Below are 23186 nucleotides of genomic sequence, written 5' to 3' on the forward strand. Positions count from 1 at the left end.
GCAAACCTTGTACAAAGCTGAAATAACCTCAACATGAGCAACAACTGAAATAAGATACATGACATGTCAATCAGATGCACGCTCATTGCTATAGCAACAGCGGGCTCCTGGCATATTTTCAGTAGACAGAAAAGGGCATTTTATTTAACAGGTCAACCCTACTTTGTTTTATGGTCATATTTACATTCAAACTATTTAATCCCACATTCCTTTGAATTCCTTAGCAGTGTCAAACTCAATGAATGAGAATGTGTTTTGATCCAATAATCACCATACATACACGTCAGTCATGTTTGAAATACCTGGCTACTGTAGTGCCATGTTGCTTAACTGCCTGTATCAATATATAATAAAAAAAAAATAGTCTATAGATAGAGCTGTCCACCTAAAGATTCTAGTTGCTTATTCATTTTAGCCATTAGTCAACTAATCATGCGTTTATATTAAGCCATAACCTAAAAGGGCACCTTCTGGCCTCCAGTATGGATGAAATAGCAATATGGAGTGACAAACACTCATGTAACTGCTAACATCTCAATTAGAATAAAAATATACAAAAGTACTTGAAATGTAGTGCAAACAATTAATAGTGAATGAGCACCAGCAAAGTGAGCAAGAAGCGGGATGTGGAGATACTAGTATTTGAAAAGGGAAGCTTAATGTGATATTAGTGAGAACCAGGACATAATCTTCCATAATGAAGACTGACAGGCTGTAGATCTAATGAAAATATGAAATGATAAAAAAAAATAAAAAAAACGTATTGTGTATGTAACAATAGTCCAAAAACAAGTTAAGTCACTGCCTGAGTAACCTACACTTCAGTCATGTAAGGATTTGAAGTCACAGGACAAAACTCATGAACACCAATTTCCTGCTTCAAACAAACGTCACAGATTAGCAACAAAAGGAGGCAAAGAGAACTGATTGTTTAAGAGCAGTTTTATTTAAGTCATTAATCGTACAACCAGTACTGAATCAAAATCATGAACAGGGAGACGTGTAGGTGGTCTCGAATGAATCACCTGAGAGAGGAACATGAAAAATGAACTGGGAGTTCAGTCAGAGCAAAGCATGATTAGGATGAAAGCTTACTTGTCTGATAGTAGTCATAAACATTTATGACTGCTGGCTTGAGGTTGTTCACTTTAAGAACCCGTTTCAGCTGCAGAGTGTAACTCATGGGGACGCCTTTGGGAACCTGTGAGACAGAAAGGATGAACAGCAGCACACACAGAACATGAGATGGCATCTAGTAATATGCTCAGGGTGAGTCTCACCTCTTTTAGATACACCAAGACATGATCATCTTCAGAATCAACCCGCTCCACTAGCGGAGCAAACGATTGGGGTGAAGAACCAAGCTGAGGAAAAGACCATCATTTACATACAGAATTACAACTGAAGGAGCTTCAAGCATCTTGGAACTTTCTAAATCAACTTAAAAGCATACGAACCATTGACGTATCAGCCGTAAAGCCTGACAGGAGCTTAACATCCACGATAACCATGTTAGTGCTTGCTTTTACACCATTGTATCTGAATGAGGGTGATGGGGAAAAAAAGATTTAGTTAACAGGATCAAGAACACTGCTTCCCTTTGTAAGGGTCATAAACAAGAGCTGGTTTCAGGACACAAAGTGAAAGGTTCTTACTTCACAGTGAAGTTCAACATGAGATTGGCTTCAAGTGGTTGGCAGTCTCCAGTCACCTGCGCTTCAACACTCAGTATTTTGGAGACTTTAGCAGGTGTCGGGATGTTGTAGAAACACGCAACCTACAGTATGTGTGCAGAGCAAACAAAGCACAGTAGGATAAGGATGTGCACAAAAGAAACAGAAACCGAGGGAGTGAAGATTCAGACCTGCATAGATACACAAGTGGACCCTGATGCTTTAACACTATATTTGCCAGGAACGTTCTTCAGCCGCTTCTCCTGATACAGCAGCCTGTTGTCCCGATTCACTTTGAAGCTGTACGAGTCTCCTCCTGAGGACTGTACGGTGACTGTGCTGGAGCCGTCCAAGTTGAACACTTGAGCAGCGTACACAGACAGGGCATGAAGAGCCACTACTGTGTCCTAACAACAAGTACCAGATTTAAAAAAACTCAACCCATAAATGATTGCACTCATGTCTGGTAGTTCGAGGCACCTGGGTGGAGGAGAAGCCTCCATAGGGATTCTGCTGGGCCACGAGCCAGTTGACAATGCGGTTAGCATAACCCAGATTAGCTGTCGTGAGAGGCTGAACAGCGAGAACCGCTAGCAGCACGTAAGAGCTGATCTCCACCGCCAGAGTATCACCAGATGTCGTCTGAGACCAATGGAGCTTAGTGCCTTAGGATGAGATGGAGGGGAGAAAGTTGATGACAAAGACCCTGATGAACCATCATGAGACTAGTATATCTCACCATCAGAAATGGCATAGTTGTCCAAACTAGTTAAAAGCTGTGATCGAGTGGTGGTCTCTCCAGCCAGACTGAAGGTGTAGGCCAGCAGAGCCGTTGTGTAAGTGTTTGCCAGGTTCCCAACGACGGGCCTCAAGCATGACAGAGCACTGTTAATGACAGGATCCTGAAAGCAAAGATCAGACAACAGCTAGAAAAGGAAGGTCATCTGCAAGGAGCTCATACAATTACTAGAGATATTTTTACTGCGATGGGGACGCCTAGTTCAAGCAGCGATGCAACAGTGTAGGCAGTCATGGTCACGCTGTCACCAACTCCACCCTAAAACACACCCACAGACTGATTTAGAAGAACAGTCTCAAAGTCAATTGGTTAGAGCATAGTTTAAGAAACATGTAATGCACCTTCATGTCGATGTGGTGCAGAGTTCCCTGCTGCATGAAACAGCCGTCTGAACCCTGCTTGCTGATCAACCAGTCCTTTGCACTCTGCAGGACATTTGGATCAATGAAGATAAATTGCCTCGCTAGACCAAAAGACCTCATGACAAAGGCGGTCAACCTGGTCGTGGAGAAGAAGTCAAACTGAACTTACAAAAAGCTGGTGCCACAGCAGATTATACACAACAGTAGAACAGAGAAACTCACCATGTATTCGATTCATCATTACCAAATGTGCTGTATGAACCATCATTGTGTCTGTAGTTCAGTTGTCTTTGATATCCTGATAAGGCCAAAAGCCACATGTAAATTGGTGGGATGAAAAGAGGACTTTAGTCTGATTGGAGTTAATCTGAGGACTAAACCTCCTTGGAATTTAGTCTCCAACATATGTAAAGTGGATTTGGTCAACTGTACCTTTCTCTAGGTAGCCTGTGGCGGTCTCTCGGATGGCTGCGGTGAGTTGCCCCGTGACTTCCAGGTACAGAAGGATGTAAATATTGGGAGCAAGAACAATCATATTCTGTTCTCCACAGCCATACGGCATCTTTAATAACCTATCCAGATTCTTCAGCGCACGACCCATTATGTCCCCTACAAGAGGTCAAGCATAAAACCCACATCAGAAAAAAGTTAGTTTACCTGTCAGTTTCAACTCAATGAAATGCTTTACCAAGGACTGAAACCGAGCATCTAGATGATCCTTGAACCACATTTTTTGGAAATGTCAGAGTCACTTCTTCAGAAAGAACGTTTCCTGCAGACCGAAAAGAATGGATCAACATTGAGAGCTAGGCTAATGTTTGGCTGTACATGGAGATTGTTTTAGGGAATCATTGAGTAAAAACAAACCCTTTGGACACAGTAACCAACTCTGGGTGTTTGTCCTTTCAACTCCTTCAGGCTATGAAAGCAATTAAACACCACATCAATAAGCAGTGTGAGATCCATGATAAAACTCCAGAAGGCTGGTTAACACTTACCAGGACAAGTAGACTTCGAGTGACTACATCAATGCGTCCTCTCGTCGGCACAGTCACAACCTCAGTGCCACATCGTGTCCGGGATGCTTCAGCTGAAGCATTGACAGTCACATTGACAGTTCCTGCAGTGACCGACAGGAAGTGAGCAACACCTAATATACACTTCTAATTCTAAGAGCAGTACAAAACTGACCGAGAACAGAAGCTGATAGAACCCATTTAAAGGTCTTTCTCCCATTAGCACAAAGACAAGATGAATATGGATCAGTATATGGTTTAAGAGTGAAGGCCGTGGATGAATCGGGTGTTACTTTAACCTGCCAATGAAATAGAGCACATGGAGTAAAGATACATGACCTTCTCTACAAAAATCCATTATATAAATAAACCATGACAGACCATGATGCACTTGGACAGATAGCTGAAGACCGTGGCCTTAAGCTCAAAAGACTCCCCACGGACGATGGAGTACGGCAGGGAGAGCTCCAGGAAGAAGGGCTGGAAGACCGTCAGCAGAGCAGGAGGAGCAAGACCGAAACCTTTTGAGGACAGGCAGAACGCCTCCGTCTCCCATGTGGTGATGGTGTCAGGTACAGTGAGGGGAACTTGTGTGGATCCAGTGTCTCTGAAGGACAGCAGGAGAGAGAAATAAGGGAAAAGGAGAGGTAAGATGTGGGCAAATAGCTCTAGAAGGAACAAGATGCTTCACTAACCCCACTTGAGCAAGCTGCCAGAGCCATGTTTCTGGAAAGTAACTCCTGACGGTCACTTCTGAAGCAGAAAGGGCTGGAGGGGACACTTCCTCTTTTAGAAGAGCAATTTCAACAGGAGCAATTCCAGCAGGAGCCCTTTCAGCCATGGCCACAGGACGACCACGAAAATCCATCACTGGAGAGACAAGCGATTTTAGACCCACATACTTTGAACTTCGTGTCTGCAGAATAAACATAAGGTCCATAACTGCCCCTGGTTTCATTTATAAAAATAAGATTAACCCTCTGGGGACCGCAAAAGCGCCGGTGCGTTTTGCTCTTTTTTTTATATACATAGCAGCAAAAGAGATTTAAAATACTCCGTAATTTTTGGTCATTCAGACTTAAGAAATATGAAAAAATAAGATGTAATGTCTACTTTTTTACGTGCCCACTTACAATCTAAATAAAACATTGTGCTTTTGTAAAATAAAGAAAATAAACCGGGTGTGCTTTCTGCCTCTCCGTCAACTTTTTTTCTGGTGCACGTCTGTAAACTTAAATGCAGCGAATACTATTCACCCAGGCATGAGCAATATAGCTTTATAATCATTTAAGTGTGTACTTTTAAATTATCTAATTCAAAACTAAAACAAATATGCTCGGTTTATGTAATCTATATAAAAAGAGCGAGTTCTCATTTCAGCTTATAGCTCGTTGTCTTGTAATGTGACCACGCCCACGGAGAGCGCGCGCTATATACACAAATGATCTGAGGCAATACATGCAAACCGGCCACATCAGCTCGATGAAACACATCAAGTTTAATCAGATAAATGTATTGTGTCATCTTGCGAGGAATAATCCTGGAAAACTTACCTCAGAAGTGCTGGTTTCACTTCAAGTAGCAATGGATCACGTTGAGGATTAGTAGTACGTTTTTTTATTCTTATATGCTTTGTTGTAATCACGATATGGAATAGTGTCTGTAAACTGCAAAAAGACTTTAAATATGAATCGCGTTTGTGTGTGATGAATGAATGGCATATATGCGCGCTGTTGTTACTTGTGGCTAGACTGTAAAGTTTTTACTGTAAAATAGACATCAAATAAGCTTGTTTAGCCAGTTTCTGCAGATATGTTAAATATATAGTATGTTTTGTCAAAAACTCAAACTATAGATGTAACGTTAGGCTATATCAAACTAATGAATCCTTAACTTTGAAATATGTATGACACTTTAAAAAAAGAAAGATTACACTTGAAATATTGTTAAAATTGTAATTGTTGTTGATTTACATGCGAGTACTAATACAATAGCGAAAAATATATTTACAAGGTAGATGTAAAGTAATCTTTAGGCTATAGGTCAATAGAAGCCTTCTCATTAAATTATTTATTATTGTTTTTTATTAGTGACACATTTTGGGCAGAGGATGTATTCCAAAACTTTCCGAAAATACAGTATGAGAATTAACTGCACAATTACTAGAAATGTTTACCTTGGATATTTTACAATTTGCATGTATAAAAAAAGAGAAAAGTTTCCAAATCTAACTTTGAACCAATTCTGTAGAATGGCTCATCTAGCCTATTTGAACATGATTGGTTTCCAGGTGACTGTACTAAAAATGTGCTTTTGACTTTAATTTATATATGGATATATACATTTAGTCCTCACATTCTTTCGTGTGACACCTGAATGAAGGGCTCATTATGCAAGCTCATTACGCGGGGTCATTATGCGGGCCAATGTCTTCTCAGGTGTGAAACACTTACTATACATGGTGTTGGATCATCCACGCCCCTACGCATATTGCCTTCCCAAACAAAAAGTGTTTTACAAAATGTAAATCAATGTATTGTTTTATGTGAGTGACTAGGCAGGATGATTTTCAGATCATTTTGAAGGAAAAACTCTAGGCGACAACATCCATTACTCAAAAGTATTGTGAAAACATTTACTATGCGTTCTGTGGCGTTATTTCAGACACTTTAATTTTTTGTTTTTTGAATAACCATGCATAAACTATTCTCTCAAAAATACAAACATGTTGCTCACATATGGAAGTCATGTTTGTGAGAGTGTAATTACACCTTTGCCATTAATAGGTTTATAAGCAACTGAAAAAAGCACAAATGTCAGGGCATGTCAGAACATCTCAAGGACCCCAAAAACACATTGGTCCCCAGCGGGTTAAAAACAGCACAATTTGCTGCTCCACAAAGAAAAATGGAATAACCTCTCATAACTCAAGGGAAGTCATGCAGAATTTGTTTCCACTGAAATACCCAATCTGCATAGACCTACTTTCTGGGACTCTGGGATACAGCGGGCACGGAGGGGCTCGTACAGGGAGATTTGTTGCGATCTTCATTCCCAGGCTCTGTCATAGAAACAAGCCAAAACACAAGATAGATTTAAAGTCAATGACTATTATTCAGTAACTATGGTCATGCATTGTTTTCTACCTTGAAGGTTGTGTAGGCTAGATTTGTAGGAGCAGTGTAGGCCGGATTAATCCGAACAGCTCGACGGGGTCGAAAGCCTAGACACTCTGGTTCATCCTGAACGCTGGATGGGTAACCCGATAGTGATCGCACCGGGAGCAAATCAAACACCTATGACCAAAAAACAGTGTTGGTTTGTGTCACGTTTCTGGAAAACGTTTGACTAAATATATTTCGGCATGTTATTGTCAGTTTACAATTTTACGTGTTAAATGTAAAGTAAAAAAAACCTAATCATAACAGCTGCATAATAGCATAGTCAAGACCAACAAGAATTTAAATCAACTGCATGGATACCATTTTAGCACTCAGACGTCTTCCTGGCTCCAAGATCCAGACGCTCTGATCTACAGCACTGATGCCACACAGAGATCCTGCTTCAGCAGAGACGGTCAGAACGTTTGCCTCAGCAGGAACAGCCGTAGCAGGAGAGAACTGTAGAGACACCTGGAACAATGACCAATAAGCTGTAGGACACGTCATCATACCCCACTTGAAATCAAAAGATGCTAGTGCACATCATACCTGGTTTTGGAGACACGTTTCTGTCTCAAATGATGCACTACCAACAACTACATTCTCACTGGGCAGAACGGAGTAAACCAGAATCTGCACTACCGGAGCCATATCGACACTGACAGACAGTTGGAACGACACAGAGCCGCTCGTGACTGTATTAGAAGCCTTCGCTGTGACTGTCTGAAATCCATTGAGGACGATCAATCCTCTGGACAAGACCTGAAAAAGAGACAAACGGGTGCATAAAATGTGCTGGACAAATGGGGCAGAGCAATAAAAAAATAAATTAGATAAATATCTGTAGGTGTCCAGTCACCATATAGATGATGTCAACACTGTAGTCACCAGCCTCTCCAACAAAAGAATACTTCACGGTCAGTGGAAACGAAGCACCACATTTGAGCGGCTGCTCAAGCTTCACTATAGTCAGTTCACTAGATGGGTTGCTGGAAGAAGCAGTTTGGAGAAGCTGAACAACCCTGGTATCTGTGGTGAAGTATGGCGATTTGTAACCATAAACAACCGTTGGAGTCGCACTTGCCTGGCAACAATGAATGGAATGGGTTTAATGCAAAAGAGATTTAGAGAAGTCAACATTTCACAAGATACAAGAGCAAATCGTACCACTAGATTGAGAGCAGCTTTAGGAAGACTCGCAGTGTTGAGGGAGAACGAGGCCAGTCCGTTCTGGTTTGTGGTCAGATTCTGCAGCAGTTTGTTGGGCCAGCTGTTACCATTCAGGAGATAAACCACCTTGTTTGCAATTGGAGTCCCATCAAAACGAGACACTGATATCTGTTGGGAATCAAGGTTAGGAAAGAGAACCAATGTGAAGGCTTCTGCTACAAGGGATAAACTTTTACTTGCCTTTCCATTAATCTTTGATCCAGGTTCAAAATAATCCGGGAGGTCCACAAACATGACCTTGCCGACTTCAAACGTAATGGACACCGTTGCAGATTTTGACATCAATACATCTGGGGAAAATAAACAAACGCACTGAATTAACAAGTCAACTTCCTCCATACATGTGCCATTGGTTAAGATCAGCCAATATCTCACCTGTTCCCTCCTCAGTGACATTCACATTTACAAGAAGAGTATCTTTCATATTATTTTCAAATTCGGTGTTGAAAAACACTGATGTATCGACGGTAAGGGAGGCACAGCCAGTGGCATTCATCTGGTAGTAGAACAAAGTCACATTTAAGTCAAGCTCAAACAGAAGAAGAAAACCTCCACTGTAAGGCAGGAGTCACACACACCTCTGCAGTTTGATTCAGGCAACGTAGAGTCAAGTCAGGAACCACAGCATATGGAAATGGCTCACGACATACTACCACCAAGGCGTCACCAGGTACAGGTTGGCCATATGTGTATCTGGAAAAAGATCAAGTGACCAACCACAAGACAAGAAATGTGGCAGCAAGAAAAAAAAAAAAGCATCACTCACTTGGCACAAGCCTCAACTTTCAGTCCCACATCTCCAACGCTGTACATCTGTGGTGTTTTTACAGTCATGTCAAACTTGGGCAAAACTAAACCAGAAACAAAATGCTTTAGATTAAGACCTTAGATCTGGTGTTGTACTGTTGCACATTATATACAGACTTACCATATTTTTTCACCTCAAAAACATGCGAGATCATTTGGTCGCCAATAAAAGCCTTTAGTGAGTACATCCCTATCTGAGCCTCTGGGTTTAACTCGTGAGAAAGCTGTAATATCCACCCCGTTGAGGAAATGTTTGTCCACTGACCAATCCGGTTTTTCTGATTGTCCTATTAAAACAATGAACAGCTCAGAGGAAAAACTGCAAACAAAGCAAAAGTACAAAAAGCTGCGTTGGCTCCATTCAAAGACTTGCACCGGAGCACACTCACCTCTACCACCACCAGACTGTACTGTAAGACAAAGCATAAACATTTATGCAGTCTTTAAAGAAAAGAGCAAAAATGTGCACAAAAATAACCTGCAATAAATTTGCAATTTGGTCATGGTCAGGCCTTACCATCTGATCAAGAGGCACAAATTTGGCATCCATGGTGACAACTCTGAAATTCACTGCAAAAACAGCAATAAACACATCAAGTGCATTATGCAATTAAAGACGATCAGAACTTGTAGCGTAATGGACTCTCTACACCTCTAATATTCAACCAAGGGTCATTCACAGCTCACCAGTTTGTCCTGGATTGTAGATGGGTTTGTCTGTTTGGATGAAGGTCAAAGGCAGGTAACGTCTGAACATGACTTTCCTCTCTTCAGTCGCTCTGAAGACCTTCCCTTGAACTTCTACCTTCAGCGTCTGCACAGATTCTTTATCTACTTGAGGAGCCTGTAGAGAAACCCAGTTAACAAACCAGATGAAAAATAAAAAAAATTAAAATGCATCTAATGGCATACCTGGAAACTAAAGCAGCGGTGAAATGGCTTTGAAGAAACCTGCTGCATAAGTGGATTCAAACCATTTTCCTCATCAAGCAGAGAAACTGTCATTGTGAGACTCTCTTGGGGTTTCAGAAGACTTGCACACAATTTGGCATCAGATCCAGTTTCAATCACTGCAGGGAACGTCACCATGAATAACCTGTGTAAACATCATGAAGTTTAGGTTCAGGGGCCAAATGGAATCAGGTCAGAACATTTACATGTTGGTTGAATATCCACAGAAGGTGTCTGCCACAGGGTTGCGAATGCCAGGTCTGTGCTTTAAAAACAGCCCAAAAGAGATCATCAGGAGAGAAGAGGGTTTGCGTGGGCAGTTGGGGTGGTATTAAAGCTGCATGATTTTGGATAAAAACTAGGTTTTGTTCCTGGAAGAGGTCACAGCTCTGAACAAACAACATGTACTTAACAGAAGTTCTAACAATGTTAATTGATGTAGTGCATTTAAAAAATAATTATTGAAAAAATAAGTTTGACAAGATGATTTTTAAATACTCACTTGTTTCATTACTAAATTAATATCTTGAATTATTCAATGACATACACTTTAACATTTACTAGTCACCCACCTAGTGGTGTACAATCAAAACTCCATAAGAAAAATTAGAATATTGTGCTGAAGTTAACTTTAGTAATTCAACTTAAAGGTGAAACTGATACATTATAGACTCATTACATGCAAAGTGAGATGTTTCAAGTCTTTGTTTTATTTTTGATGATTATGGCTCACAGTTTATGCATAGTTCAAATTACAGGGGGTACTATACCCCCCAATGAAGACCCAGTACCTCCCAAAGGGACAGAAATATCAGTTGAGGGGGTCAGATAATTTCTGATATTGTGAAAAAATATAATTATAGTTACAATACAAGTCAACTCCTATTTTCACTGTAGGAACATTTTAATGTTAAAGGAGAACTCCGGTCAATTTTAACATTGAGCTCAATTTTTAGTAAATTTGGAGTGCTGTCAATACAGAGAACAACAACAAAAATCGGTGTTGCCTACACAGTGTTATCCTCTTTTTAAAATTTACACCCTATTGACTTGAATGGGGCAAGTTTTAAACTTAACCAGTTCTTAGTCTTATCATCCTTGATGTGTCATTACAAGTGCCCAGCCATGTTGAGTGATTCCTTAAGAGTGAACACGAGTGAATCTGACTGCAGGAGATGTGAAAGATATGAATAAAAATGATGTTATATCAGCCAGCGCAAATACCTGTATTTAGTTCCTGTTTTCGGTGGAAGTCCAAAGTAGTCGATTGTCGAGTTCACGTGCATAGGTTTAGTTACTATGATCACGCGCGTGAACTCGACAATCGACTACTTTGGATTGTCTGGACTGAATCAACTCATAGCCCTGTTGTCCGGGCAGGTATAGGAATTTGTTTCTGTTTAGTATATGAGAGGGTTGGGTCTCACCTCCAGGTCTTATAAAATCTAAAAATAAACCAAATCAATATTTCATGAAATAGGCTTCTTGTAAAGGGATTACTTTTACTAGTAATTAGAATGGCATTACAGCGCACTTAACTTCTAACGTTTGGGAGTTGATCAAAACAGTTCTCTTTTGGATTTATAAGAACAATGAGATATTCTGTAGCCTACTGATTATCAGTTTGTCGCATGTTTAGACCACGGTGGGGATTGATATGGTAGTGGACCTGGACCATGATGGTCATAGAAGTGAAGGAGTAGTAGGCCTACCCCCTAATTATGGTGGGGTAATTCACACTGAGTTTTTGAAAACCCCAAATTCAAAATTAGAATATTGTGAAAAGGTTCATAAGCTGTAATCCATAATCATCAATATTAACAAATAAATGCATGAAATACATCACTTTGCATGTAATGAGTCTATATAATACATCAGTTTCACCTTTAAACTTGAATTACTGAAATAAACTCAAACTAGAATACTGTGCAAAAGTTCAAGGACAACTGCTCGCTCTGGCTCAGCAGCACCAACACAGATTTGATGTTCTGTTTGATTGTCAAAGGTTTAATAAACAGGCAAATCTGTCATTTAATAATAAGAGGTGTCTGAATCGAGATACAATCTCTTAAAGATTAATAGTGCAGCTCTAGGTTGTATGTTGGACCACTGAATGTTTAAGTATGTGTGATCGGTTGTCTGGGTGAGACCTTTAGGCTGCAGAAAAACAAGCAAAACACTGAATTGGCAACACTGGACTACCATGGTAAAAAAGACAAGAGAACGAGACCGTTTTGTGGATGAGGAACAAGAAACTCATTTCAACAATGACTTGTAACAAGTGTTAATGAACGCCATTCATTATTTGACCACTAGATGGCCACTAAGTAAAAGATGCTTAATTAACTTTTAACATATGGTTAAAGCTTTGGGAATTCATTTTGCAATCTTTAAAACTGCATCAGCATAAACATTAGTCTGCTTCAGTTCACGTCAAAGCCCACGGTACTCACGGCCTCTTCTGTCCATCAACAGCAAAGAGGAAGAGGGCTAAAATGAGCCCTTTCCAAACACAAATCTCCCTCACAGCCATGAAGAGCAATCATCCAAGACTAGACAGAAATCAAGAGTCTCTTTCAAAAACCCTGCAGCACTTCTGTTAAGATCCACACTGCTCTACAGTTTAACTCTAAATCAGCTGCACTGATGCCAGCGTTATTTAAACGCTCTTAATAATTCAGAACAGGTTGATTTAGCATCACAGGCAATCTGGACGTCTTTAGGGCGGAGCCCCGGTAATTAATCACAGGGATGCCAATAGGGGATTATCACGCTGATACGTAGTACTTCCGCATTCAGTGATCTTTGTGCACTGCCACTTCCGGTGAATCACTCATCACTCTGGCGAACCCATGATGGACGACCCTAAGTTTATTTATACTGCATCCTGGTAAATTTGGTATAATTATACTACATCCCTAGTATAGCTACTGCATCCCAAAAAACGTGCTACCTTGTTTTATTTTAAAGTTTGACCCTTCATCCCGGTGAACCGCTTTAATCCACTTCTTCCTTAGACTCATTTCAGTCGGGAATCCATGGAAACTTAAATAAGGTTGGCATTGTTTGTTTGATTGACAAAGTGGAACAGAGCAGTGACATCTAGCCTTCGTTTCAGCCATTGTTGAACTGCGCCTGAAGTGGACATGCACAAAGTTGAAAAATCCCGCCCATGAAACCCGGAAGCGTGATAATCCCCTATAAAGAACAACATAGTGACGAAACGCGTTTGTCCGTTTAGGGCCACTGTAGAAACATGTCAGCGCAAAATTAATAGGCTTGTTTGAGACATAGACAGTATATAAGATGGACACAGCGACCCCATAGACTTCAACGGAGAAAAGTGAAGCCCATTTGAAGCACTCACTTCCTGATCGCCAGGCGAACTGCGCAGGCTCAAACTGAGCTTGAACACGTGAGCAACGTGTCTGACAGCTGTCAGTCTTCTAGTAGCTGTGCGGAGAGAAATCTGAATCATTCCCTTCCGAATCTCGCAGAGACGGAGAGCGTGAGCATTAGCTGTCCATGAGCTAGCAGCGGGAGCAACTTTATCACTCTCTGTGGGCTACTCCCTTCACTTTATCGGACTTAATGCCTCCACGTCCCCCCGATTGCCTGCGAGCTTCTCCGCCGGTCTATACGGTAATTTCTCTACAGTGCGACAGAGAGTCGCGTGAGTTATGACGCAATCGTTAGCCTATTTTTACAAAAACGGCTTCTACGGGGCCATAACGTAAGGTACAATGTAATGGAGCCTTTTATACATTGTCGAGTTTCTTTAGAAATAAATAATGGACAAATGGAGTCTTTGGACGCCTCAGATGTAAAGTTATTCGCTGTCAAAGTGACGCAAAAATGAATGGGAGTCAATGGAATGCTAACAGCAGGTGAAGTTCTGCTACAATGGCGGCGCCCGCGGAGGCTTCAGTTTCCGGCGGATGGATTACCCCCTTGGTTTGAGATGAGCAAAATCTGCGCAGAACCGATCACCGGTGATCACCGCGAGATGCATGCCGGTTAGAAATGTGTCCGACTGCGTTCCGCCTGGCTCTGATGTCATGCTGACGTATGTCAAAAATCTCTCGCGAGCGCAAGGCACACCTGTCGGATTCTGCAGTTGCGCGCAGTTGCTCTCCACCGACTGCGCGGATCAAAAGCATGATGGGAAACGACTTACTGACGACACAGCTTAATGCTCATTGGTTTAAACAACCATGATGTAATGTTCTCTTTTAAAATGTTTGATATTAAAACTCTGATATCATGTTTTATGTGTATAAATGATCTGTGAATATTCCCAAACTCTCTGACAGTGCGATCTCTATATGGATTATGTGATTATGTAATTAAAATATATATATATAAACACATGTATTAAAGAAAAAAAAAGACTGATAAACACGTATTTGGAATGGGATTATATAGCCTAACAAGTGATTTGGGTGTCTTGTTCATTATATTTATTTTCATATTTAAGCAACAGAACTTAAATTACATCCAGTTTATTAGCAACACTGTGCACGAGCGTGAATCCCGCGATATCCATCTTTGATCTCACAGGTGTCAGATCCACTGTGAGAAGAGAGAACTGTCCGGCTTGCCTGTACTTTTTTCACTCCTCCCCTCACTGCAGCCGCCTACTCTCGACTACATTTCAGGCGAGGCAAGGCGCATCTCAAACAAGCCTAGAGATGGCAAAATGAGGCTTTCTGAACCACTGGCTGCATTCCAAACCGCATACTTCCCTACTATTTAGTATGGGAAAAAGAGTAGGCGAGCGAAAAAGTTGCTGCGTTCCAAACCGCATACTCAATGAGTAGGTACTTAATTTTAATAAGTACTTATACTAACGAGCGCTAAAAGAGTAGGTACTTTATAGCCAAATCTCGTTAAGTATGAATGCGAACCGGACATCTGCCATGTTGACGTTATCATGTGACCTACGACGCCGCGTTATCACAAGTGCAACAACTTAAAAGATTTGAACGACACGTTTAATTAATCTATCTGTAAATATCTTGATATTGATCAAACTTGCTCATTTTATGGTCTTTTTTAATAAACTGCTGCCCATTTATTTTGTGAATACAATGTATTCAATACATTTAGGGTTGATTTAAGTTCTTATATTTAACCCTACATATGAGACCCACCGTTAACGATATTATTTATTTTTATTACGAAATCCCCCAAATTGTCATCTCTTGAATATTTAGTTAATTTCTTTATTTTATATCCAAACATTTTCATCCACAAGCAAAAGTGGCTTACTGCTGTTTTCCTCTTTTCCATGTTGAATTTAACTCTCGTTTCATCCCTCAGGCCTATAAATAACAAAAAATGCATTTTTTAAATGTATTATAATGAATTATTTAAGAAAATATATATTAAGATATTATTTTTTTTCCTATAAAATCTCATATTATGTATGCAAACCCATGATTATATATATATATATATATACAGTATATATATACACACACCTCATAACATCAGTAACTCGACAGCCCTAGAATGGTTTTCCTCAGCGTTTGTAATGTCTGCACAAAGGAGACGTTGAGCATGAAGATTCGCCTTTGGAGAAAACTGTTGATTTCATACGTATCATTAATATTACAAATCAATATTAGGCTACCCCAGAATGAATTGCATTGCTATCCCACCCCAAAACATACAATAATAACAATGACAAATACTGACCAATACTTAATTAAATTACTTTTTACTGAAAATTATATAATTTAATAAAACAAACAAAATGTAATGTATGGCATAGGACATAGCTATGCATAAGTACACTCTAGATGTGTATATTGTAAACATCTACATTTTCATTCAAACAATTAATTAAAGCATTAATTAATTAATTATATTTTATTTACTGACAACAATGATAAATATTAATAAATGAGTAAATTAATGAATGAAAGTCACCATCACACAATAAACAAATGCATATACAAGTCAACACATGAAACAAAGCTTTATTCAAACTACAATCATGTATGTACAGGCGCTGAACCACATCTACTGCCATCTTCTCAACACAGCGGTTCCCATTCTGCGGCTTTATTCTGATTAAACCAGCGGACCGCCGGAGGTGAGCCGTGCCGGAGGTTGTTGCGTGATGTGTTGTGCTTCACAATCTGAGGCAAAAAGGGCCGGTGGAGTGATGGAGGGACTCATAAGGGCCAGTGGAGTGATGGAGGGTCTCGTCCATGGCACCATCTCCAGGATTCAGCTCTGTGCTCCTCATCCTCAGTGCTCACACCAGTCTGCTGACATTTCAGATCCTACAAAAATGCACAAGCATAACACAAAAGCAGTCATTTTAACGGCACAATGTAATTTGATTTCAGTATTATTTAGAAAACAAAAACGCTTTTTTTCACAAATGCCGCCATCATCTTTCCTTGCCGGTCCTGCTCCACCACAAAAGCTGTGCAGCAAATGCACAGAAATCAAGAATCAGAAAAGGGCTGTAATAGTTCTGTTTGAAATTAGAATAATTAAAATAAACTACAGCTTCATATTTAAATAGTTGTTGTTATTCATTTCTGTAGTATACTCACTCAAAGCCTTCAGCTTCATGAGCCTCTCTTCATCGAATAAACGCACATCTGTTCTTCTGTCCCTGTAACATCCAGACAAGATTAACATAACCTCTGTGATTTATGAGGTCAACACTACATTTACATGTTGAGGTTGTTTTAACTTTTTATCCAACATTAATGTTCCCCAATTTATCAACAGTATAGGCTACTAATGGACAAATAAAATAGATAACTTATGTTTAGTTAATTTATAGATATGTTCTACATAATAGCACACATACATCACTCAGATGTCTATTTCATGTTGTGATGTGCTCTTCTGCAATACATATAGAAGATTTACCTGTCAGATATAAATAGACGTTTAAAATAAGCGTCTTTAAGATGTTTTTGGTTTATGTAAATCCAGTTTAGAGACGTAACGTTAACTTACGTGTCCTTACTGGAGCTCCCCTGTCAGCTAGAGCTATACTAAAACGTGTTTTTACAGCACAATCACAACTATACTATACTGTCTAACTCATTTACACCTTCAACAGTTAAAACGTTTACTCTATAGTAGTTTAACACATGCAATTTTAACACAAGAAACCGTGTTTACTCACATTTGGAAACCCACCGCGTCGCTGACTCGCTGATCTCCGTGATGTTTGATAATGACGTATCCTCTCGCGTGGCCTCCTGGGATAGAAGAGTATCCATCGGTTGAGCACTCAAAAATCGGGCCGGAAGCAGTAAGCCATCCGGGAACTTCTCGCCTACTCTTTTATGAATACTGATGTTTCGAACGTACTGCTTCCTTCACTTACTGTTTTCACCTACTATATAGTAGGAAAGTAGGCATATTCGAACGCACTTAAGTCCGAATCTCGCAATAATTAGTACGTCACCCAGGTAATTCTCGCCTACTCTTTTGGATTCATACATACTTTTTCGCTCGCCTACTCTTTTTCCCATACTAAATAGTAGGGAAGTATGCGGTTTGGAACGCAGCCAAAGTCATAATGTTATCACATTTTAAAAAAGGACAAATGTCTTCAATTTGGTTAAATTAGTTCAATTATGGCATGACAGGGGTTTCCCTGTCTTTGATCTGCAGTAAACTGAATATTTTAGTGTGGCACACATCAGATTAGAATCCCACTTCAGTTTAGGTCTAAAAAGGTGTAGCATCTGGACCAAATCAGACACATAATTCCCCATCATTTAATGAATAATCCAGCAAACTCTCCCACTAAAGGTCAATGAAACTTCCCTCAAAACTAACATCCCAAACAGTTACAAGACACATTAAGTCTTTACATTGGGTGTTTAGAAAATCTTAAGGATTCTTAAACCAATGCGTCAATCAAGTTACATATTCAACGGCCTACTAGAACAAATGGTCAAAAAGAAATTCCCTCCAAATTAGCTCACACAACTCCAGAGGGTGTGACATCTTCACACGCTTTAAAAAAAATGCCCCAAAAAACAAGATAACGTCTTAGAAATCCAATAAAGTCTGAGAAATCCTGATGTGAAGATGCTGAACTAGAAGATTTCAAAGGACCCCCAAGCTTGTGCCAGGCTGTGGCCTTGTCTTTCCAGTCACCAAAGATTGATTCCCACTGGTTCTCTCATCAAGACATCAGCAAAGATCAACTGGAGCCTCAACAAATTGCATCAGGACAGTTAATCAAATGGGCGAGGCATGCAAGTATCAAACTTAGTCTCATTTGATACATTAAGTATCCTTACCCCTTTAAAGGGCGTGTTGTAACCAAACTGATTGTTTGCTCAAGGCTGTTGATCTGCTGAATTTCAAACAATGCTACAACTTGCATGCATATGCATGTGTATGTTAAGAGTAGTTTAAGTTTAGTCTAGTTAAAGTCTTGTTCATGTCACATGAAGTTGTCCATGTTTCATGCTCATATACTGGAGTCCCTAATCATGCAGATTTTGACTACTTGCTCTTGAGTAGTACTGTAGGAGACATTTCCCATACCCCAGAAATGTGCATTTCTCAGAATTAAATTGTGTTCATGGGAAAAACAGGTTTATTGATTGTAATATTACATTTCTCCACATTAAAGTTAAATTCTATTAACTGATCAAAATATTTATAATTGATAATAAGTAGTGATTTATTAATATTTATTTTAAGCAGATACCATTTCCGCACTCAAACGTCTTCCTGGCTCCATGATCCGGATGCTCTGATCTACAGCACTGATGCCACACAGAGACCCTGCTTGAGCAGAGACTGTCAGAACGCTTTCCTCCGCAGGAACAGCCGTAGCAGGAGAGAACTGTAGAGACACCTGGGACAAGAATTGACAGGCTATAGGATACATACCCATTCCTCACTTAAAGACAGAAGATGCCAGTGCACATCATACCTTGTTTTGGAAACATGATTCTGTGTCAAACGACGCACTACCAACAACAACATTCTCACTGGGCAGAACGCAGTAGACCAGAATCTGCACTGCTGGAGCCATATCGACACTGACAGACAGCTGGAAAGACACAGAGCCGCTCGTGACTGTATTAGAAGCCCTTGCTGTGACCGTCTGAAATCCATGGAGAACGATCAATCCTCTGGACATGACCTGACAAGACAAATGGATGCATAAAAGGTGCTGAACAAACTGAAAAAAAAAAGCTACTAAATGAATGTCCACTAACCATATAGATGATTTCAGTGCTGTAGTCACCAGCCTCTCCAACAAAAGAATACTTGACAGTCACTGGAAATGCAGCACCACATTTGAGCGGCTGCTCAAGCTTCACTATAGTCAGTTCACTAAATGATGGGTTGTCAGGAGAAGCAGTTTGGAGAAGTTGAACAACCCTTGTATCTGTAGTGAAGTATGGCGATTTGTAACCATAAACAACCTCTGGAGTCGCACTTGCCTGGGGAACAACGAATTGAATCAGTTTCATGTGAGAGACGTCCATTTCACAAAACAGAGCAAATCGTACCACAAGATTGAGAGCAGCTTTAGGAAGATTAGCAGTGCTGAGGGAGAACGTGACAAGTCCTTTCTGGTTTGTAGTCAGATTCTGCAGCAGTTTGTTGGGCCAGCTGTTACCATCCAGGAGATAAACCACTTAGCACTTGATCAAAACTTGTATCGTAATGGACTTTCTACACATCTAATATTAAACCAAGGGACATTCACAGCTCACCCGTTTGTCCTGGATTGTAGATGGGTTTGTCTGTTTGGATGAAGGTCAAAGGCCGGTAACGTCTAAACATGACTTTCCTCTCTTCAGTCGCTCTGAAGACCTTCCCTTGAACGTCCACCTTCAGCTTCTGCACAGATTCTCTATCTACTCGAGGAGCCTGTGGAGAAACTCAGTTAACAAACCAGACGAAAAAAAAAAAAAAGGCATATGTCTCATGACAGACCTGGAAGCTAAAGCAGCGGTGAAACGATGTTGAAGAAACTTGCTGCACAAGTTGAGTTGTCCTGTTTTTCTCATCAAGCAGAGAAACTGTCATTGTGAGACTCTCTTGGGGCTTCAGAAGAGATATGCATAATTTGGCATCAGATCCAGACTCAATCACTGCAGGGAACGTCACCATGAATAACCTGTGGAAAAAATACAGAAACCACAGGACATCTAGTTTATCACTGGATAGCAACAAATGAAGAGTAGTGATCTTTTACAATGACGTTGAAAAAGTTTCAATCGGTTCACATAGACGGTTTTCAAAGTGTAGTGATGGATGGCCCAACCAAATTTTTTTGGACTTGAAAAGAAAAATGGCCAAAATAGAAATATGCATTCTTTGATCACCCTTCTACCGAAGAAAGGAAACCTCAGAAACATAAAGAACTGGAGACCTGTGTCAGATCTTATCCAAAGCCTTAGTGATTAGATTGAGAGAAGTGATTGGTGGGGTCATCCATGTAGACCAGACATACTGTGTTCCCAATTGATCTATTTTTGACCATATTCATTTAATTAGAGACATTTCTGGATCATTGGGTCTAGACTTTGGTCTTATTTCCTTAGACCAGGAAAAAGCTTTTGACCGGGTTGAGCATAAATACCTCTGGCAGACGCTAAGAGAGTTTGGTTATCAAGAATTAGTATACCGCAATCTGAATGTAAAATTAAGTTATCAGCTTATGCTAATGATATTGTTGTCATGATAAAAACAAAAGGACAATTAGAAAAATTGAGATGGTTGTTGCCAAAAATGTCTTTCAGAGGACGTCAAGTCAAATCAAGTCAAGTCATCTTCATTATATAGCGCTTTAAACAATGTAGATTGTTTCAAAGCTGCTTAACAGTGATAAACGGATAATTTAAGGTAACAGAGATTGTTTTGGCTTTATAGCGGTTCTTGAATAAAGATACTTTCCAGCTAAATTTAGTTTTGATTTTGAACGATCATTAGTTATTAAATTAGGGGCCGCTAAGACGACACCGTTCTCTCTAAACAGACTTTAAACGCAAACCTGTGAGAAACGCTGATGGCGCTCACGTGTGCATCAAGAATTAATTCTATAGTTTTGCGCGTTTGAATATATGTGCGCAGGTTTGTAATTCCCTGAAAAACCAAGCCTTAACAAACTACTTGTCTGGCCTTCAAATTTTGATACAGAATTGTATCACTTCGGGGTAGATACGCAAAACCGAAATTATTGTTATAATATGACTTGATTTATCAGAGGGGTTAAATTTAACTAAATTTAAATTTATATTTGGTCATTAAGACACATCTTCACACCTGTTTTGTGTGACCGACTTTGTGTTTCTGTAAAGTGGATGTGAAGACTGTAGTTTAATTACTGTAAATGCAGCTCTTGTTTGGCTGCACTAGTTAATAAAAGTGTGAAATCAAATTGAAAATATACATTAAACCTGGAATTTTCTTAAACAAAAATGTTTCTACTTTTTCTGTGCAAGTAAATAAGTATTATTGATCGGGCCGTATTACTATTATTCTGTTGCGCATAACTGAGTAACTGATGACGGCACGATTTGATGTTGGCCAATCAGCGGAAACGGGTGTTTCATTTAATCCTGGTTTTTCATAAGCTGTCGTTTCACACTGCACATTCCTAAATCCCCAGACACCACGCTGTGTTTCCGTGACTGCCTAAAGTGCGTGAATAGAAGGCTCACGATTAGTTGTCAGTTGCTAAGCATAGTTGTAACATTCTAACACCGCATCACTTCACACTGTACAAGTTTGGCACCGCAACGTGGAGTTAACACAATAAAAGCAGAGCTAATCCTGCTCCAGAGCAGGGTTTCATTAGCCTGGCTCCGCCCTCCTACGTACTTCCGCTCAATTTTCATTTTCCTTCAGTACTAGGTCTGGGATTGTGGTGTATTCTTGGGTTTTCTCCGATCAATTTTTTACAGGTCCAATCAGCGAACAGAGGGAGTGGCTGAGAACGATGACGTTGAGCGCTAGTTTGAGTCGTCATACGTCACGACCAAACGTTAGCGATTGGTTAGATCCAGAGTGACTCTGGGCAGATCCAATAGTTTTAAACTTCAACAGAGTACCCGCCATCAAATAAGTTAACGCTTGTCAATGGAGAGAGGCCAGACTCTCTGTACAAATGAAATGTACAAGAGTCTGGTAGAATCAGAATTGGGTTTCATAACCCCAGGTAAAAAGCAGTGCTAACCCCTTTTTTAAATAACAAGTGTGAAATGCTTCCTTACCCAGGCTTAAAAGCTGTTAAAGGGGTCATGAACTGGACTATTTTATTATATGTTACTATGATTTTTACATGAAAAATTGTCATAATTTAGATATAAAGGCAATTTTCCTATCCTGATTTTAGCCTCAGATTTCAACGCTCTGTTTGAAGAGGCGTGTCTGCTGTTAAACTTGTGTAAACGCCCACTGCTGTGATTGGTTGACATGTTTGCATTTAAATAGCTAGCATTACATGTGGAAATCTCTCAAATACTTTTACAGCTATCAAGATTGCTATTTAGATCTATTCCATCACATGAAAGGTTGCAGTGATGAGCATTGAGCAGACGGTCTGTTGATCACATGAATGAAAAGATAGCAGCATTGCTAGCCAATTTCTGCACTCACGAATGCTTTCACCAAATAATGCAAACATGCAGTATAGTAAGAGCTTCATTATGCAGTGTAACAGCAGCATTGAGAACGTAACGAGTTTTGGCAAGTCTCCAAAAACTCACGTTGTGTGATTGACAGCTTGGGCTATTGGAAATGGAGCGTTCTTTGATTACTCTCTGCATACATTTTAATCAGTTTAAATAAGATTATTTTTTTATCCTACTAAGAGGAACAACGCGATTTGATATTTTAGTCACTGGCTTGATTTACAGATGCATAAACAGTATTGAATGGTTTGAGAAAGATTGTCTGAATTTGAATACAAATCAGAAAGTCACTGATCAGGCATTGGAACAGTTATTACTTATTACCATGGTTGGAAAAGAAAGTTAAATTTGCCAGTTAATGAAGGTCACCTGCAAGCAAAGCACCTCAATTTTAAATGCCTAGTTAAAAAAAAAAAGAAAAAAAGAACTGCAACTTCGAGTGAGCCATGTTAAGGATTTGAAGTCACGGGACAACTAGAAACTCATGAACACTGACTAATTCAAACAATCACAGATAATGAACAAGCAACAGAA

The 23186-nt window shown here is 39.9% G+C and overlaps 1 protein-coding gene across 2 annotated transcripts; it reads right to left on the reverse strand.

The window, feature by feature from the left end:
* Positions 1–923: 923 nt before the first annotated feature.
* LOC307000074 (pregnancy zone protein-like) lies at positions 924–12728 on the reverse strand. 2 transcript variants are annotated; one of them, XM_079615322.1, is made up of 34 exons: positions 12453–12728; positions 9961–10144; positions 9736–9892; positions 9566–9618; positions 9438–9458; positions 9170–9335; positions 9008–9092; positions 8820–8934; positions 8617–8737; positions 8422–8531; positions 8179–8349; positions 7871–8095; positions 7561–7773; positions 7333–7482; positions 6997–7146; positions 6836–6911; positions 4546–4720; positions 4232–4457; positions 4026–4149; positions 3833–3954; positions 3702–3753; positions 3523–3606; positions 3267–3443; positions 3057–3132; positions 2814–2970; positions 2656–2730; positions 2413–2575; positions 2154–2338; positions 1865–2080; positions 1656–1777; positions 1458–1539; positions 1281–1364; positions 1096–1201; positions 924–1025 (listed from the first exon to the last, which is right to left on the reverse strand). In XM_079615322.1, the coding sequence occupies exons 1-34, from the start codon at positions 12530–12532 to the stop codon at positions 985–987; spliced, it is 4344 nt and encodes a 1447-aa protein (XP_079471448.1). In that variant the 5' UTR covers positions 12533–12728; the 3' UTR covers positions 924–984. The 2 variants fall into 2 exon arrangements, with proteins under 2 accessions (XP_079471448.1, XP_079471449.1); XM_079615323.1 differs by having other exon boundaries at positions 9170–9326; positions 12453–12630.
* Between the last annotated feature and the right edge of the window lie 10458 nt (positions 12729–23186).

Source organism: Phoxinus phoxinus (assembly GCF_949152265.1).
Source record: "Phoxinus phoxinus genome assembly, chromosome: 1".
In the NCBI taxonomy this organism is placed as follows: Eukaryota; Metazoa; Chordata; class Actinopteri; order Cypriniformes; family Leuciscidae; genus Phoxinus; species Phoxinus phoxinus.

Bases quoted from the DNA above. Each gene is read 5' to 3' on its own strand.
- LOC307000074 (XM_079615322.1), bottom strand. From the start codon at position 12,532: ATGGCTGTGAGGGAGATTTGTGTTTGGAAAGGGCTCATTTTAGCCCTC. The intron at 8,738-8,819 runs GTGTGTGTGACT...TTCTACTACCAG, and splicing joins GCCTGAATCAAACTGCAGAG to ATGAATGCCACTGGCTGTGC. The intron at 1,540-1,655 runs GTAAGAACCTTT...ACCCTCATTCAG, and splicing joins ATGTTGAACTTCACTGTGAA to ATACAATGGTGTAAAAGCAA.